At 30.1% G+C, this 17,390-nt stretch overlaps 2 protein-coding genes across 3 annotated transcripts in view; one reads left to right on the top strand and one right to left on the bottom strand.

Annotated features, from left to right (window-relative positions):
* On the top strand, positions 1 to 14,146 carry LOC135959024 (HEAT repeat-containing protein 6). Its single transcript, XM_065510008.1, has 2 exons — positions 1 to 1,183; positions 11,907 to 14,146. Exons 1-2 carry the CDS (start codon positions 25 to 27, stop codon positions 14,018 to 14,020), a joined length of 3,273 nt encoding a protein of 1,090 aa, XP_065366080.1. The 5' UTR covers positions 1 to 24; the 3' UTR covers positions 14,021 to 14,146.
* LOC135959025 (monocyte to macrophage differentiation factor) overlaps positions 14,050 to 17,390 on the bottom strand; it is a 17,778-nt gene continuing 14,437 nt past the window's right edge. For both annotated transcript variants that reach the window (XM_065510009.1, XM_065510010.1), the window contains exons 4-5: positions 15,149 to 15,317; positions 14,050 to 15,080 (exon numbers count right to left, since the gene is read on the bottom strand). In XM_065510009.1, coding sequence (XP_065366081.1) covers positions 14,778 to 15,080; positions 15,149 to 15,317 — 472 coding nt within the window. In that variant the 3' untranslated portion in view covers positions 14,050 to 14,777. The remainder of the gene's footprint in view (positions 15,081 to 15,148; positions 15,318 to 17,390) is intronic.

Raw genomic sequence — 17,390 nt, forward strand, 5'->3', positions numbered from 1 at the left:
ATCACTAGATTGGCAACACTGATAATGGAGAGCTCGCAATTGACTGCAGAAAATATTTTATGCCATCTGCGTCAAAATCGTTCGAATAAAAAAGATTTGCAAATTTTAACACTATTAGAAATCGCAGAAAAAAATGGTTGTGAAAATAAAACTCAACAATATAAAATTCTTGAAGAGTTCTTCCAAATACTTACTAGTGCCACCACGAAACGTACGACAATTGATGATGCCATCGGTAGTGTTATTTGGTTAACATATTTGCAGGAGCAAAATAAACTTCCCAGTTTGAACGAATCTCAATTCAAAAATGCGTTGGAATGGATTTTGGAGCAATATCAATCTATTGAAAATAACATAGATTCTGTTTGCAGAATATTAATTGCTCTGGGCAGTCTTTTTTTATTACATCCGGCTAATGGTGATAAATATTTTGTTCGGACGCTTAAGGTTATATTAAGGCATATTTCATGTCATACGGATGCCTTTCTTTTGATAACTGCTTTACAAAGTATGGACAAACTTCTGAGTACTTTAAACGATGTAAAACTTTCAGAAGAACAAAGTGCAGCCTGTAACGAAGCTGGTCATAAATTATTGCAACTGCACTATGGTGACACAAAGATTGTTGTGAACAGTTTTAACGTATCAGTTGTGATTCTATGTACTTTACAAACATTGCATAAAATAGTTACTCTTGATTCGAATTTCGCCAAACTTCAGGTTTCTGAATTGTTTGGACTATCAAAGACATATTTTCATTTTGGTGTTGATGCGAGTGAACCAGCTTTATTAAGGCCACAAAAGGTTTCTATGTCGCAGCAGACTCTTTACGATTCGGCGGAAGAAATTGAAACAGTTATAAATTCAGAAAATGCACGAAGTTGTGGGGGAAAAACACCTAAAACTCGGAAACCTAGGGCAGTCGCAAAAAATACACGTTTGAATGAGTATAAAACAGTTAATCCTACACCCGAAAACCGAACTGACACCTTAGTATTCGATATGAAAATAAGCGACTCTGAGGTGTCTGAACCGGAAAATGCCACGAATCGTATTTTGTTTGAGCGAAGCAGAAACGCAAAGATCCGACTTGCTTCTATTAGCTTAGTTGGTGCAATATCAAGACTTCTAGAGCGTAAAACACTTTTTGGATATTGGCACGCATTATTCCCGAATGGAACAGGTATGTATTGTCATTAATGATATTCAAAGTAGAATATGTACTATGAAAAACCTGATCAGTTAACGGTATAAATAATAATTTGTTCAATTCACAAAAACCATTTTTTTCAGAGACCAAAAATAATTGTTATTAAATTTTTTGAGACTGAAAAAGTTAGGCATAAATCAATGAATAATTTTTACTTTTTCAAATAAGAGTTATTCAAAATATTTAATTTATAGATTTTTGGTAATTATTCGAACTTTTTATATATATAATTTGAAAGTAAATTTTTAATTAGGCTTAAGTTCATTTATATTATAATTTATTTGTAATAATTCAAAGAATATCACTGAATACTAAAATTTTAGACAATTGGCAAATTGGAATGCATTTTCTACCCTGCCAAGGGCGTCATCAACAATCTTCATTGTCAAGGTCTATTTGTAAATATCATCTATTTAACTTACTATTATTAGGAATTAGAATATGGGAAGCCTAATTCATATTTATATTATTTGTAAATTAGACGAAATTTCAAATATTTTTATTATATATGTGTATTCTTATTATTACAAATTTATCATTTTATTAGTGTTGCTGTAGTCAACCTTTGGTTAACAATTTAGCTATGAATGTTTTTGTGTTTTTCTTTCTTTCTCCTTGGTGTTGATTCATTGAATTCAAACTGGAGATTGAAAACTGATTTTAGTCTTTTATTGTGCCATGTGTATATTTTATTTAATTTATAGATTTTTGGTAATTATTCGAACTTTTTATATATATAATTTGAAAGTAAATTTTTAATTAGGCTTAAGTTCATTTATATTATAATATATTTGTAATAATTCAAAGAATATCACTGAATACTAAAATTTTAGACAATTGGCAAATTGGAATGCATTTTCTACCCTGCCAAGGGCGTCATCAACAATCTTCATTGTCAAGGTCTATTTGTAAATATCATCTATTTAACTTACTATTATTAGGAATTATAATATGGGAAGCCTAATTCATATTTATATTATTTGTAAATTAGACGAAATTTCAAATATTTTTATTATATATGTGTATTCTTATTATTACAAATTTATCATTTTATTAGTGTTGCTGTAGTCAACCTTTGGGTTAACAATTTAGCTATGAATGTTTTTGTGTTTTTCTTTCTTTCTCCTTGGGTGTTGATTCATTGAATCAAACTGGAGATTGAAAACTGATTTTAGTCTTTTATTGTGCCATGTGTATATTTTATTTAATTTATAGATTTTTGGTAATTATTCGAACTTTTTATATATATAATTTGAAAGTAAATTTTTAATTAGGCTTAAGTTCATTTATATTATAATTTATTTGTAATAATTCAAAGAATATCACTGAATACTAAAATTTTAGACAATTGGGAAATTGGAATGCATTTTCTACCCTGCCAAGGGCGTCATCAACAATCTTCATTGTCAAGTATTTGTAAATATCATCTATTTAACTTACTATTATTAGGAATTAGAATATGGGAAGCCTAATTCATATTTATATTATTTGTAAATTAGACGAAATTTCAAATATTTTTATTATATATGTGTATTCTTATTATTACAAATTTATCATTCATAGCTAAATTGTTAACCAAAGGTTGACTACAGCAACACTAATAAAATGATAAATTTGTAATAATAAGAATACACATATATAATAAAAATATTTGAAATTTCGTCTAATTTACAAATAATATAAATATGAATTAGGCTTCCCATATTCTAATTCCTAATAATAGTAAGTTAAATAGATGATATTTACAAATAGACCTTGACAATGAAGATTGTTGATGACGCCCTTGGCAGGGTAGAAAATGCATTCCAATTTGCCAATTGTCTAAAATTTTAGTATTCAGTGATATTCTTTGAATTATTACAAATAAATTATAATATAAATGAACTTAAGCCTAATTAAAAATTTACTTTCAAGTTATTCAAAATATTTATTTTTTTTTCGTTGCTCATAACTTTTATTTTCAATTTATATTTTTTTACGTTGCCTAATAAGAGTTATTCATAATATATATTTTTTTTCGTTGCACAAAACTTTTATTTTCGATTTATATGTTTTTAAGTTGACTAATATGAATTTTATTAGTACAAACATTGTATTGTTACGTTTTAACCTTTTCAAAACGCTGGTTTATTTCCTTTAAACAAACCGGATACTTTTGATTGCAAATAAAAGCCGTTTAGTAGTTTGAAAATTGTAACAACTCTTTATTTATTTAAAATGTACAATAGCAGAATTAAATAACCACTCAATGTTTTTTATACACGTTTATAAATTCTCAGAATTACAGACACAATTTATAATGTACACGAATTTACTTGAAAAACACAACACACTTTAAGGCACTCAGATGATGTTTATTCGAAAAGCGTCTCTGATCAACTCACTTACGACTGAAACCTCTGCCACTATTTATAACACTGCATTAACATCTAGAAAGCTCTTTAACTGTCAAAGTTCGAATATTCTAGATCATACGCCATCTGTGGTGTACTTTCTACAATGTTCTTTAACTGATTATTCGAACTCGAATACAGCGTTGCCAACTTACAATCAAATCAACTGAAAGCTTTTATTTAACAATGCCCACAGATATGTTACAGTTTTACAGCACTGTTACTTGAAAGCATTATGCTACTTTTAAATCAGCCGTTAAAATCGTTATATTTGAATTCAAGTACAATTTCGTAACAGTATTTTACCTTTAAAGCTTGGTTGCACCTTTTTTCAGTCACCAAAAGACACAAAACAGAAAATGCTCTTTCACAGAATCCTGTGTAGCCAGCACTGCATGGACATTATGAACCAATTTACGTAAAAACGGAAAACGTATACTTTTTCTCTTCCCAATATTGTAACAAATCGGCTTCTACGTCCAGTCTCACAGGCTTAAAGATGTCTATTTCAGCTATATCTGCTAATAACTCTCGAGATGTATTGTCTTCGTCATCTTCTGAAGATAAATCCACTTCATGTTCTCTAATTGATGTTTTGAGCAACGATGACGTATTTAGATTCGGATATTGGTTGAATGGGAGATACTTCAGGAGAAGTTACCGAAATATTTTTCAACGGAAAAAGCAATTTGAAAGTAAACAAAGTTTGTTTACTTTGCACTTTGTTGCTTTGGTCCTTTGAAAAACATATAAATCGAAAATAAATGGTAGGAGTAACAAAAAAAAATATTCTTTAGAATAACTCATTGTAGAATTAGCAAGGTACAATTATTAGAAAGTATGTTCTCAACAGGGAAACCGGAAATATGCTCTAAAAAAAGCGTTTTAAGCGCTTTAAATATGCAGTAAAAACTTTAAAATATGCTCTTAAAATTTAAAAAATATGCTCTTAAAAAACAAACTTTTACATAATATTTAACCAAAAAATATAATTTTATTAAAAAAAACCAATACAATTCATTTCTAAATAGAAAAAGTAACATAAAATAAACAAAAATATCATGAACTAAAACAAGTATAACAAAAAAGATATACAACATAAAAACAATAAGCTATGAAAAGGCCTCGAGAGGTATTTTTTGATGATATTTTATATAAATATAAAGTCACTTCTTCAATTAAGGTTATTATTGCAATAAATTACAAAAATATTGACTTAAATTTTCAAATAAAAATCGTTGTCTATTGGATCTGAAAATATTTTTATACATAGATGTTATAGGAGCAAATTTGAAAGACAATATTTCTTTAACACTTAGAACGATTAAGTTTGAATTAGAACTAAAATTTGATATTTAGATGGCGCTATTTTAAAATAATGCTTATTTTATATTTAAAAAAGCAATATATTTTTCAATTTTGAATTTTAAACAAAGGAAGTAAAAACACAACAGCGAAAAATAAGTAAGACAAAATTAGTTTTTGATAAAGTTAAAATATGCTATTAAATAGTAAAATATGCTCTAAAAACGCAAAATATGACATAAATATGCTCTCAAAACAAATATATACAAAAATATGCATTTAAGGGTTAAATATGCACTAACAAATCGATGCCAAAATTCTTAAATAGTTCTGAAACGTGTAAATATCTTATCCATGTGCTCATTAGACTCACCAGAAAAAATATGCATTTGCATATTTTGGTTTCCCGGTTCTCAATTATACATTCCCTATAACGTCAAACAAAAGAAAATTAAAAAATATAAAACAGAAATGCCAAAAAAAAATAATTGAATTTAAATTTTTATTACAAAAATTTACAACAATTGAAGAAAAATTATGTACATATATTTTTTAATACGTGTGTATAATTTCAGTTAAAACGTAACAAATTTAAAAAATATCGCGGTAACAAATTAAAAAAAGTTAAGTGATTAAATACATAGTTTGACGTTTTAGGGGTGAACATTGGAAACTCTCTCTAATAATTGTACCTGGTAACTGATTGTACCATGAGAATAACTCATATTAAGCAACGTAAAAACATATATGTAAATCGAAAATAAAAATTATAAGCAACGAAAAAAATATATTTTATGAATAACTCTTATTAGGCAACGTAAAAAAATATAAATTGAAAATAAAAGTTATGAGCAACGAAAAAAAATAAATATTTTGAATAATAACTCTTAAAGAAAATCAACATTTATTTTGATTGAAAATAACTATTAGTTAAAGAAACAAAATTTTATTTCTACAATATAACAATTATGGATAAATTTTTTTAAATATTTTTCTTATAACAGTTATGTCTCTGATTTTTTTATATCTCGTTTATTAAAAAAATTTTGAAAAAATTATATCGCCATCGTTTTAAGCGTAAAACTGCTATCGCCATCGTGTTTAGCGTACAATTTCACCTTGGAAAGATAATGTTTAAAAAAAATTAAATCAGCCGATTTTTTTATTACATACTAGTTGAATGGTAAATACATTAAGATTATAGTCGAAATCGATTTTCAGAGTCCAAAAACGATTTTTTCGTGATGGATTATATACTCCGATTTTTATGCTGAAATCAATTTTTGATAACGACATGATGTAATAAGTAAGGAGAGAGCGTTTCGACAACACATACAACAAACACAATATTTCTTGCTGACAAGTGCATAGGTTTTGTCAAAATTGAATTTGTCAAATAAAAAATAAACAAATTTTATTTTGGCATCTTTTATATTTTTTTAATGGGATGTTTATTTTTTAAGTTCAATTTTATTGATACTCACCTGATTATTTTGTATCTTTTATTTATTATTATACCCTTCACCTTCGTGAGAAGGGTATATATAAGTTTGTCATTCAGTTTGTAATTTCTACATTTTTCATTTCCGACCCTATAAAGTATATATATTCTGGATCCTTATAGATAGCAGAGTCGATTAAGCCATGTCCGTCTGTCTGTCTGTCCGTCTGTCGAAATCAATTTTCTGAAGGCCCCAGATATCTCCGGGATCCAAATCTTCAACAATTCTGTCAGACATACTTTCGAGAATTTTGCTATTTAAAAAAAAAGCAAAATCCGTCCATAAATAACGGAGATATGAGCAGAAATCCGAGACAACCCCTGAAAATTTCATCAAAAAACACAATGTATTGCATGCTTTGACAAAAAAGCAACAAAACGTATGTTTTTGGATGAGCATGCTTTGCGTACTTTGTTTTTTTTTGTGTTTTGTTTCTTTTGGCGTTGTTGTTTTTTATACAACTAAACGTTTGTTTTGTTGTGTGTTGGTTTTTTTGACAAAAAAGCAACAAAACGTATGCTTGGATGTGCATGCTTTGCGTATTTTGTTTTTTTTGTGTTTTGTTTCTTTTGGCGTTGTTGTTGTTTTTTATACAACTAAACGTTTGTTTGGTTGTGTGTTGGTTTTTTTGACAAAAAAGCAACAAATCGTATGTTTGGATGTGCATGCTTTGCGTATTTTGTTTTTCTTTTGTGTTTTGTTTCTTTTGGAGTTGTTGTTTTTTATACAATTAAACGAATGTTTGGATGTGTGTTGGTTTCATTGGCTTGCGTATTTTGTTTTTGTTTTTTCTTTTGGTGTTTTGTTTCGTTTGGCGTTGTTGTTGTTTTTTGTGTTCTTGATAAATTTAGGATGCTGTACGCTGAAAGTGGGCAATGTACATACATATATACTAATTATAAAAAATAATAATGCATCCACAACAAAGGTGAAGGGTATATAAGATTCGGCATAGCCGAATATAGCACTCTTACTTGTTTTTTATTAACGTTGATTTTAGCAAAATTTTGTTTCAAAATGTTGCTTTTCAGAATTAAAGAGATTTTAATTTTTGTTAGAATTTTTAAATTTATTATTTTTTATGTCAACACACAATGTAAATAATCTTTGACAAAACCGTTACCAACACAGTACAACATTTTTCAGTTCATTGCTTTGGGACTCAATTCTGACAATTGCACGTGAAAGTAGCCCCAAAAATAAGAACTTCTGCATCATTAGCTTTGTCAAGTTGGCTGCCGTAATAATTTAATGACCATACGAATTTTTTTTCCTCAAGGTGGATTTTTATCACTTTTTCTATATTTTAGCACGGTTATATCTCGTATACCGTACGGAATATCTCTTTTGTGGCTGAAGCAAAGTTGTAGATATTGAATAGTAGAAAAAAAGTACGGAACATACCTACCCGAAAAAGGTGCACCCAGTGCCTTAAAAATCGCAAAAATTCCCATTTTTTAAATTTTTTTAACCAATTTTTCATCTTTTTTGCTCAATAACTGGATTACAAATCCAATTATGGACCGATCACCATGAAATTAGATCGTGTGATTTGTGTCTATATGAATGTTATTTATCATTACTTTTGTATGTATACCATCATTTTTAACAGATTTATTCACTTTAAAGTGATTTTCGGAAGCGGGTCTTATATGGGAGCTATGACTAATTATGGACCGATCATAAAAAAATTTGGTACATATAATTTGTTCGGACCAAGGACGAAGCCTGTTGAAATTGGCTGAAATCGGTTCATTAGTTCACCTTGCCCCCATACAAATGCGCTCCCGAAATTGGACTTTATCGGTCATAAATGTTTAATTTATATATGTATCTACACTAATTTCGCTCAAAATAAGTTTTATATATATAAAATTCATGTCAAAAAATTTTATTATGATCGGTCCATAATTATTCATAGCTCTCATATAAGACCCGCTTCCGAAAATCACTTTAAAGTGAATAAATCTTATAAAAATGATGGTATACATACAAAATTCATGATAAATAACTTTCACATAGACACAAATCACACGACCTAATTTCATGGTGATCGGTCCATAATTGGATTTGTAATCCAGTTATTGAGCAAAAAAGGTGAAAAATTGGTTAAAAAAGGGCATTTTTGCGATTTTTAAGGCACTGGGTGCACCTTTTTCGGGTAGGTATGTTCCGTACTTTTTTTCTACTGTTCAATATCTACAACTTTGCTTCAGCCACAAAAGAGATATTCCGTACGGTATATGAGATATAACCGTGCTAATATATAGAAAAAGTGATAAAAATCCACATTGAGGAAAAAAAATTCGTATGGTCATTAAATTATTACGGCAGCCAACTTGACAAAACTAATGATGCAGAAGTTCTTATTTTTGGGGCTACTTTCACGTGCAATTGTCAGAATTGAGTCCCAAAATCATGTGTTGTACTGTGCAATGTAAACACAAAGCTTTTGTTATTTTTGCATATTAACTAACGGCCGTTAAATTTAAATTATATTTGAAAAAGGACAACGGTTTAATAGTGCTTTATCCAAATTTCATTATATGAAATCTTTTTATCCACATTTTCATTCATGTTTTTTGATTTAAAATTTTTTTTCTTTGAAAAAAAAATGTATTAATTTTTCAAAATAAATTCAGTTTGACAAATTCAAGCACTTTCAAAATAGATAAATAAAAATCAGCTGTGTTGTTGATTTCATCTTACTTTGTGCAAATTCCGGAATTTTTGATATTCAGGCCTATTCTGAAATCCACGTGATTTCATATCGCTAATCGATTTTAAATCAAACGTGTGATTTCTGCCTGTTCTTTAAATCACACATTTTAGTATTTTTCGGTATGATTTTAAAATCACAAGAAAACATTGTATTTATAGACGGCAATACTGAGTATTAATATTTGTCAAAAACTCAAGTATCATAATACAATTTCATCATCTAAACAAAATTGTATTAGATTTTCAAAAAATACGAATGATTTTTTGGATTACGGTCGGTATTCATTCAAAAACTTTTTATTTTCATACAGTGGTCGACATAGTCTACGTACGACCACAATTTTTGCCACTTTATGAGAGAAAACCCGGTAAATAAAAAAATAATAATGCAGTTTTGTTTGAAATCTATTTTTATTGCTATGTACCAAAAAAAATGTTGTTGCAATGTAAACTTGCAAAATTATTCATAAAAAACAATAAAAAAAAAAACATTGACAAAAGTCTACATACGACCACAGCATGTCCTGTTTTTTTTTTTGAATACTAACAGATAAGCAATGCAATTTATTAAGTTACAGATCAAGAAATATTCAGTTACTTTGAAAACACTGGTACAGTTAAAAACAAGTGGTCGCCCAAAGAAACTACATCGTTGAGATGTAATCTTCATTTTAAAAGAAGTCAACAAAAACTCAAAAGTAAATATCACAAAATTGGCCGAAGAACTCGCAACAAGATCAGAAGATATTGTTTATTCACTAACAATTCAAATCAATGGATTCGAAAAACTTACTTGCTACAGTTAGCATGGTGGTGGCAGTGTGATGGTTTGGGATACTGTCGCTGCTTCTGGAGTGGGAAAGTTAATGATTATTGATGGTAATATGGATCGTTATCAGTACAAATCCATTTTGCAACAAAATTTGAGAGCATCCGTTGATATTTTAACTCTTGGTTAAAGTTGAATTTTTCAGCAAGATAACGATCCGAAACATACGTCTCAAATTGTCAAAGATTGGCTACTCTACCATGCCCCACGACAATTATACACACCACCTCAAAGCCCGGACTTAAATGTTATTGAGCACGTGTGGGAGATTCTACAACGGAAGATCAGAAAACATCATATAACTAGTGCACCAATGCTAAAGGAGAAGCTTCCAGAAGAATGGCAAAATATAAAGTCCGCAGAACTGGAAAATTTAGTTACTTCGATGGCCAGACGCTTGAATTTAATGAAATTTTGTATTCGCTGAAAAATGTTTATTTAGCGTACAGATCGTATATAGACTTTTGTCAACATATTTTTTTAATTTTTTGTGAACGTTTTAAAATCACAAAATTATGTGCACAGAACATCTTTTTGGTGGTTTCAAACCACTTCTATAAAATGTGATTTGCAAAACATGACTGATTGTCTACGTTTTCTGATTTCATTAAAATTTGCATTATAGAATTCTTCAGAAGACAGTGGAATATAGTGGGTGTGTTCGTAAATTCAGTACTGCAGCAAATTAAAAGTTTAGCGTTCGAAAAAGCATATTTGCGATTATTGCTTTACGTCAAACGTTTTTTAATGCAAATTGTTGGCAGTGATGCCGCAAATATAAGGTCATTTGCTATAGATCCCAAAAATACAGATCGATTATTGGGTTCGATTAATCGACTGTAAAAATCAAAATGGTTGATCGAAAAGTCGAAAATCGATTATTAGCTTTTCATACCACAAAAAAAAACTTAAAAATAAAAGCTGAGAAAAAGTCAAAAAAATAATTTTGGGCGCCTCGAAAATGATTTTTTTTGATATGTCGTAGTGGAACCTTATCGAAATATTTTATTTTTATAATTTGATGTACATTACACCCTAAAGTAGATCATTTGAAATATTGTGGTTTGTATATCAGATAATTTCTATTAATCCTAAACTAAAAGCAGCTTTACCCAAATTATAGTACAGATATTATTCCACAATAGTTATGTTATGTTCAATAATTAAAAGTTGTTACTAGTTAGTAACAATTGTTACTGGAAAAGCGTTCATTAACTCAAAAACTTGCAAGTAGAGAAAAAATCAAGAGCGTATAAATTTTAGAGAGTGTTCTCTCGTTGCAAAATATTACAAGTTCTATTTTGAACTCGTAATAGTTAGCAGCTTATATTTTATATGTTTTGTGTTATTGTTTGGAATAAAATAAGAAAATTGTGTGTATAAAACAATTGTTACTGGAAAAGCGTTCATTTACTTTTTACTATTTTTGAGAATTTAAGAGAATAATTTTGTAAATTTTGATTTTATTCTCTCGTTGCAAGTATTTACTGGGAAAGTAAATGAACAGACCTAATGTCTCGCATTTTGTATACCCTACACCACCATAGTGGTAAGGGTATTTTGCATTTCTGCTGAATGTAACGCAAAAAAATATTAGTCTAAAACCACCTTAAAGTATACCGATCGACTCATAATCACTTTCTGAGTCGATCTTGTAACATAAATCTCTTAAAAATTTAGGTCTCCAAATAAAATTCAACACAAATAAGTTTTTTATCTACGGAAAACATGAGTCTTAATTTCATGAAGATTGGTTCATGATTAGCCATAGCTTCTATATAAGGCCATTTTCCGAAAATCACACATGAAAAAAAAGTTATTGAAATTTCAAAAGAAAAAAGTTTTTGTGCATATACTCAGTGTAGGATATTATATGGTCGGGCTTAACCGACTATACTTTATTTATTTTTTATTAATTGTGCACATTTATTTTCATTTTATTCCAGCTGACTCAATTGACAATTTACTATATATTGCCCAACATGATCCTAATTTACGGTGTCGCAGTGCAGCTCTACAAGTTTGTGCTCATCTACTTTACGGATCGAAAGGCTTTTTGCACCAGGCTGAAATTAACGTCAAACGATGTCCAACAACATTTATACCACTTTCAGTAAGCTTAGGATATAGAGTACTCGCCATTTTCAAATCACTTGCTACAATACTATCTTCAGAATCATCGCTGCCTGTGTTGACGCAGGCCCTCAAATGTCTAGCGGTTTTAGTACAGGCATCCCCATTCCAACAGTTTGAAAAAGGTTTTGTGCAAAACTTTGTGAGAGATGTTAAACCCCTAGTTTATCATCGTGATGCAGCCGTTCAGGTATCTGCTCTAATGGTAATGGAATTTTTGGTAGCCTTGCCGGAAACAACAGGCGACATTGCCGAAGCTGTAGGACTTCCGCCAGAGGCAGCAACGAAAAAGAGATCAAAATTACAACATTTGACTGACAAAGAAGATGATATTGTTGATATTGAGGAATTTGTTGAATCCGAGGAGGACATTTGCGATGATCAAAATACAGATGGAGCAACAAATGAAAACTTCAATATAACTCATAGTACAGAGGGTACGTCTTGGTTACTGAGGCGCGTATTGTATAATTTAACCAAGCATGAGAAAGTGTTGGCTACCGCAGTGCGTATCGAAAGTCTGCAAGTCCTAATAGTAATGAGTTCACATTTTGCAATGATTAAGCCACACTTGACAAGGGTATCGGACGTATTGCAGCACAGTTTAAACGATATATTGCCAGATGTACGCCTGTATGCTGCACGATGTATTGATGCATGTGCTTACGAAATTAGTCGTTATCTATTGGATAATGCATCGTGTTCTGAAATTGAAATACGTGAATGCTATAAATTTTGGTCGACTATGATGCCAATTGTTGTGGGTCACATTGCACGAGATTCTGAAGAAATGACAACGGTGCGCATTACCTTGTGCGATGCCCTATCAAACATTGGTGTTCTAATGTATGAACATACTCCACACCCCAGCCAAATTAGTCTGCTGAGTTTTTTATCAGGCGTTAGTAGTGACAGTTCAGAAGATACCATAGTACGAGCAGCTGCAGTTAGAGCTTTGGCTGTATTCGCTTTATACCCATCATTACGCGGTGATTTAGTTTTTATAGAAAATACTGCAGAATTAACACTTCGTCTAGTAAAAGATTCGAATTTGGTGGTACGTGTAAAGAGTTTCTGGTCTCTTGGGAATATAAGTGATGCTCTTATTGAGAAGGGAACAACAGAGGTGTCGCATCTAAGACAGGAACGAATTTCGGATGACTTGCTTTATCGTCTTATAACTGCAGCGACCACGGCTTGTAGCGACAACGACAAGGTCCGTTGCAATGCTGTACGAACTTTAGGAAATCTCTTGAGATTATTGACCGACGAACATTTCAGCAGCGAGAATAAAAAATTTAATTGGGGCCAAACATTTGCAAAATCCATTTGTAAGCTAACCGATTGTATTCGGTCGTCGGGCAATGCCAAAGTAAAATGGAACACTTGCTACGCAATTAGCAATCTAATGCGTAATCGCACCATATTCAAAGTGGGCGATCTAAATTGGCAGGAAACACTCTATTCGGCTTTATGTCACGTAATCGTCCATCATTCCAACTTCAAAGTAAGAATTAACGCCTCGACCGCCATTACAAATATTACAGAGAGGTCACATTTCGGTGTTTATTATGAAAAGTTTTGGTCGTCTGTGTTGGAGGCAATAGAGCAATCGTATAATTTGGATAGTTTCCACGAATACAATCATCGCGACAGTCTTCAGGAACAGCTCTGCTTGGCTCTATCCCACCTTATTAGGCTTGCCAGCAATGATGATTTGCCATTGCTAAAGAAACATATTTTGCCGCATGTAGAAATTATACGCAACACCTGGAAACGTGTCATAAATCGTATGGTACCCGAAAAGGCAGCACCCCTCTTATCCTGTCCAGTTGTTTTGCTAGAGCGCGGTAAACTTCACAACGCCTTGTCCGTGGAACAAAAGAATACTATAGAATTTTTAACAGAAATATTTAGCACAGAATAGAAATAATAACACATTCGTCGTTCGATATATTTGTTTGTAATTATATTATATTTTTCATTTTTATTTCAACATTTTGGCAATAAAATATTTCTTTGTATGTATTACGTACTAGAAATAAAACTAGAATTTACTAATTTTTTACTTAGAGATTAAACCATCCTACGTTTAAAATTGAATTTGGAATTTTCTCTATTGAACACTAAAAATTTGTCTGTTTCTTTACTTTGGAAAATTGGTGGTTATGGTTATTCGTTATAGGAGGTAAATATATATAATAAATCACACACTTTACACAATGCAGGGTGTTTTCTTATTTATCAATAAGGTCAACATTTCGTATAAAAAATATACTTGCATATTTTGCTTGTAGTACGTACATAAGTAGGTGGTACACTGCACCAACTGGTTGCAGATAAACACGCTTAAAAATATAATTTTTAGTGGAAGTTACAGAGGTTCTGTTTTAATAAATAGTTGTGCCATATACAATATATGTACTTACATGCATATTATATATTTATATATACATATATGTACTTCCTCCCTCCCTGCGTCTCTTGTTTGATTCATATTAAACGGAAGCCAAATTTGAAGACATGGTAAAAACAAAAATAATAACAAATATTCGATAAATAATAAATTCGGTTTAAAAATAAAAACTTCTAATAATATGTAATGTTTTCGTGATCTTAAATTAAACGTCCCCCTCAAATAAATTAAAACAAATACATCACCATAAATTAAGTAACATTTAGCACTACAAGATTTGATCATTCGCTACAATCGAAGAGTCTAATGTGGCTGGGTACAAGTTAACCAATATGGCATAGTAGTGTAAACCCGACGCCATAATTACAAACAAATGCCATATGGCATGAGCCATGGGTATGACACCATCCGATTTAAAAAAACATATTCCTAGTATGTAGAAAAAGCCTCCCATCTTTAGTTCGGTCATGCCACGAAATTCATGGCCAGTGCAAAAAACTACTAGTGCCGGACCCAATCCCATCAAAATATAGAAGCATGTTTCTAAACACTTGAAGCGCTCATGAAATATCTGAAAAAAAAAACAAAAAATTATTTATTAAAACAATTAGACATACATAGTTCCAATATGTTAACAACCTGTTGATAGGCGATGCCGCTGGCTGCCATTAACCAAATAATCCATTCCATGGAACTCAGAACGACAGAGTGATCCGGATTTTCCAACATCAGCCATGGAAAATATGAAGCCGCTATAAAAATGTATATCATTGCTCGATCACATCGATGTAAGACATTTTTAATTCCACTAAAATGACAATCGACATACATGTTATTATGTTATTATAATTGAAAAGGAATGTAACACCTTTTTAGGTGTTTTTTGTTTTATTTGTTACACATTTACACCAGTTAGTACATATGTACGTACAATTAGCGACTGAAATTTTGTTACATGTTTAATTCACAAAGATTGATTGATGTTAGTTTCTATACATATAGTTACAGACAAAACTATAGAGATACATAACTGGCCATAATGCTTTGTTCGTAACTTTACATACTTGTATACATATAATTGATGATATGAAAATAAATTGTTAAATAAGTTTGAGCGGATTTTCTATCCAAATACGTTAAATTTTATTTAATATTCTTATTAAACATACATAAACAAAGTAGAAAAATCCTCACGGCTACCAAAAACCAATGTATTTTACATATAACTTTTTGATATTTATATGTTATTTTTAAGTAGGGAAAAATCTTCTGGAACTTCATTTCATAAAACGAAATGTAAAAAAAGTCGTGCGTGCAGTTTTCGAGATATTTTTTTTCACTTAAACCAAGGTTGGCTACTCACTGTGGTTCCAAATCAAAATCTAGGTGGACAAAATTATTTGGCGCTCTTTTTATATAGAATTGGTATCTCCGATTCCAAAAAAAATCTTTTAAAGATCAATATAAACTTTTTTTCAGGTTACAGTAGAGTCTAGATATACATATAAAAAACATTAATAAAAAATCAAAAAAAATACGTTTTCATGTCTTTCTGAAACTAAATTTTTAAAAAGATCTGTATTTACTATATTTCAAGTTACAGTAGGGTCTAGATATATAAAAATCAATAATAAATAAAGAAATATTTCTAAAAATTCCATTCCGTAAAAATTAAAAAAAAAAATTATTTCGGCGGGTGCTGGCGGCTACAATTTTTTTACAAAGCCATTCCCCAGAAGTTTCTTTAAATGATGTATATAGTCATTGGACGGGTTCGACGGTCTTTTTTTTTGGCAAGCTATATAACATTCTTAGAAAAAAAAATATCAGTATATTTGAGAACCAAGTTTAAAGGACTATAACAGGAAAATGGAGAGGCCCATAAATATAAGATATACATTTAATAAAAGCCTATATCAATGTTTATCTATGTTTTGAAGTATGAATTTTTATATGGTAAAACCATTGAGATACAGTTGTGGCCAGGTAATTAAGACAAAAATTGTTTGCTAAATTCCATGTAATTATCAATTATTTTTTCAAATATTTCCACAAATATGTATGCATGAGGACTGTTTTAACACACAAGTGTATTTTATTCGACTGTATCAATTCATACATATTCACCACGAACTCATAAGATTTTTCTACAACTTGACCAACAATTTTTTTTTTTAAATAAACATATTTTCTCACATTTATGTCATTATATTTTTATTATTATAAAATATTCGGACCAAATTTCGTATTTTTAGTTCCATTAGTTTCGGTCATATCATGTTATTAACTGCGTATATTCGCTGAGGTGGGTCAACGTATTTAAACATTTATTTGTCCATATATGTTTTACCGATTTTTTCAAACATTTTTGAGAAACTAGAAACATTAATAATAAATTGCATACCCTTAGAGGTCCTTTTATTTTGGCTCTAACGCACTTAAAATTCAGTTGATGAAAAAAATTCAAGTATTTGTCTTAAATTGGTGGCCACCACTGTATATTTAATTTAGCAGTAAAATATTAAAAAAAATTAACGAAAATTTGATTCAAAATTTGTTGAACTTCTGGCGCTTCTGTCGAGAAAACGAAATGTCCAATTGAAAACCCCATTTGTATTGGAGGAGAGCAGATTGTCAGCTTCCGAAAAACTTAGTTTTTCCAAATTCTGAAGATACCGATTTTCATAATTTTGTCCACCTAGATTTTGATTTGGAACCACAGTGCTACCGAGTCAAAATGGTAAAATTTCGGTAACGTCATTAAAAAATAATTTAATATAAAAATTGAAGTTTTTTTTTTAATATGAAAAACATTTTTTTTAATATTTAGTAAATACTATTAATATTGGTCTCTATTTAGAAATAAAAATAAATATTAATT

The sequence above is a fragment of the Calliphora vicina genome, chromosome 4 (genome assembly GCF_958450345.1).
Source record: "Calliphora vicina chromosome 4, idCalVici1.1, whole genome shotgun sequence".
Lineage (NCBI taxonomy): Eukaryota > Metazoa > Arthropoda > Insecta > Diptera > Calliphoridae > Calliphora > Calliphora vicina.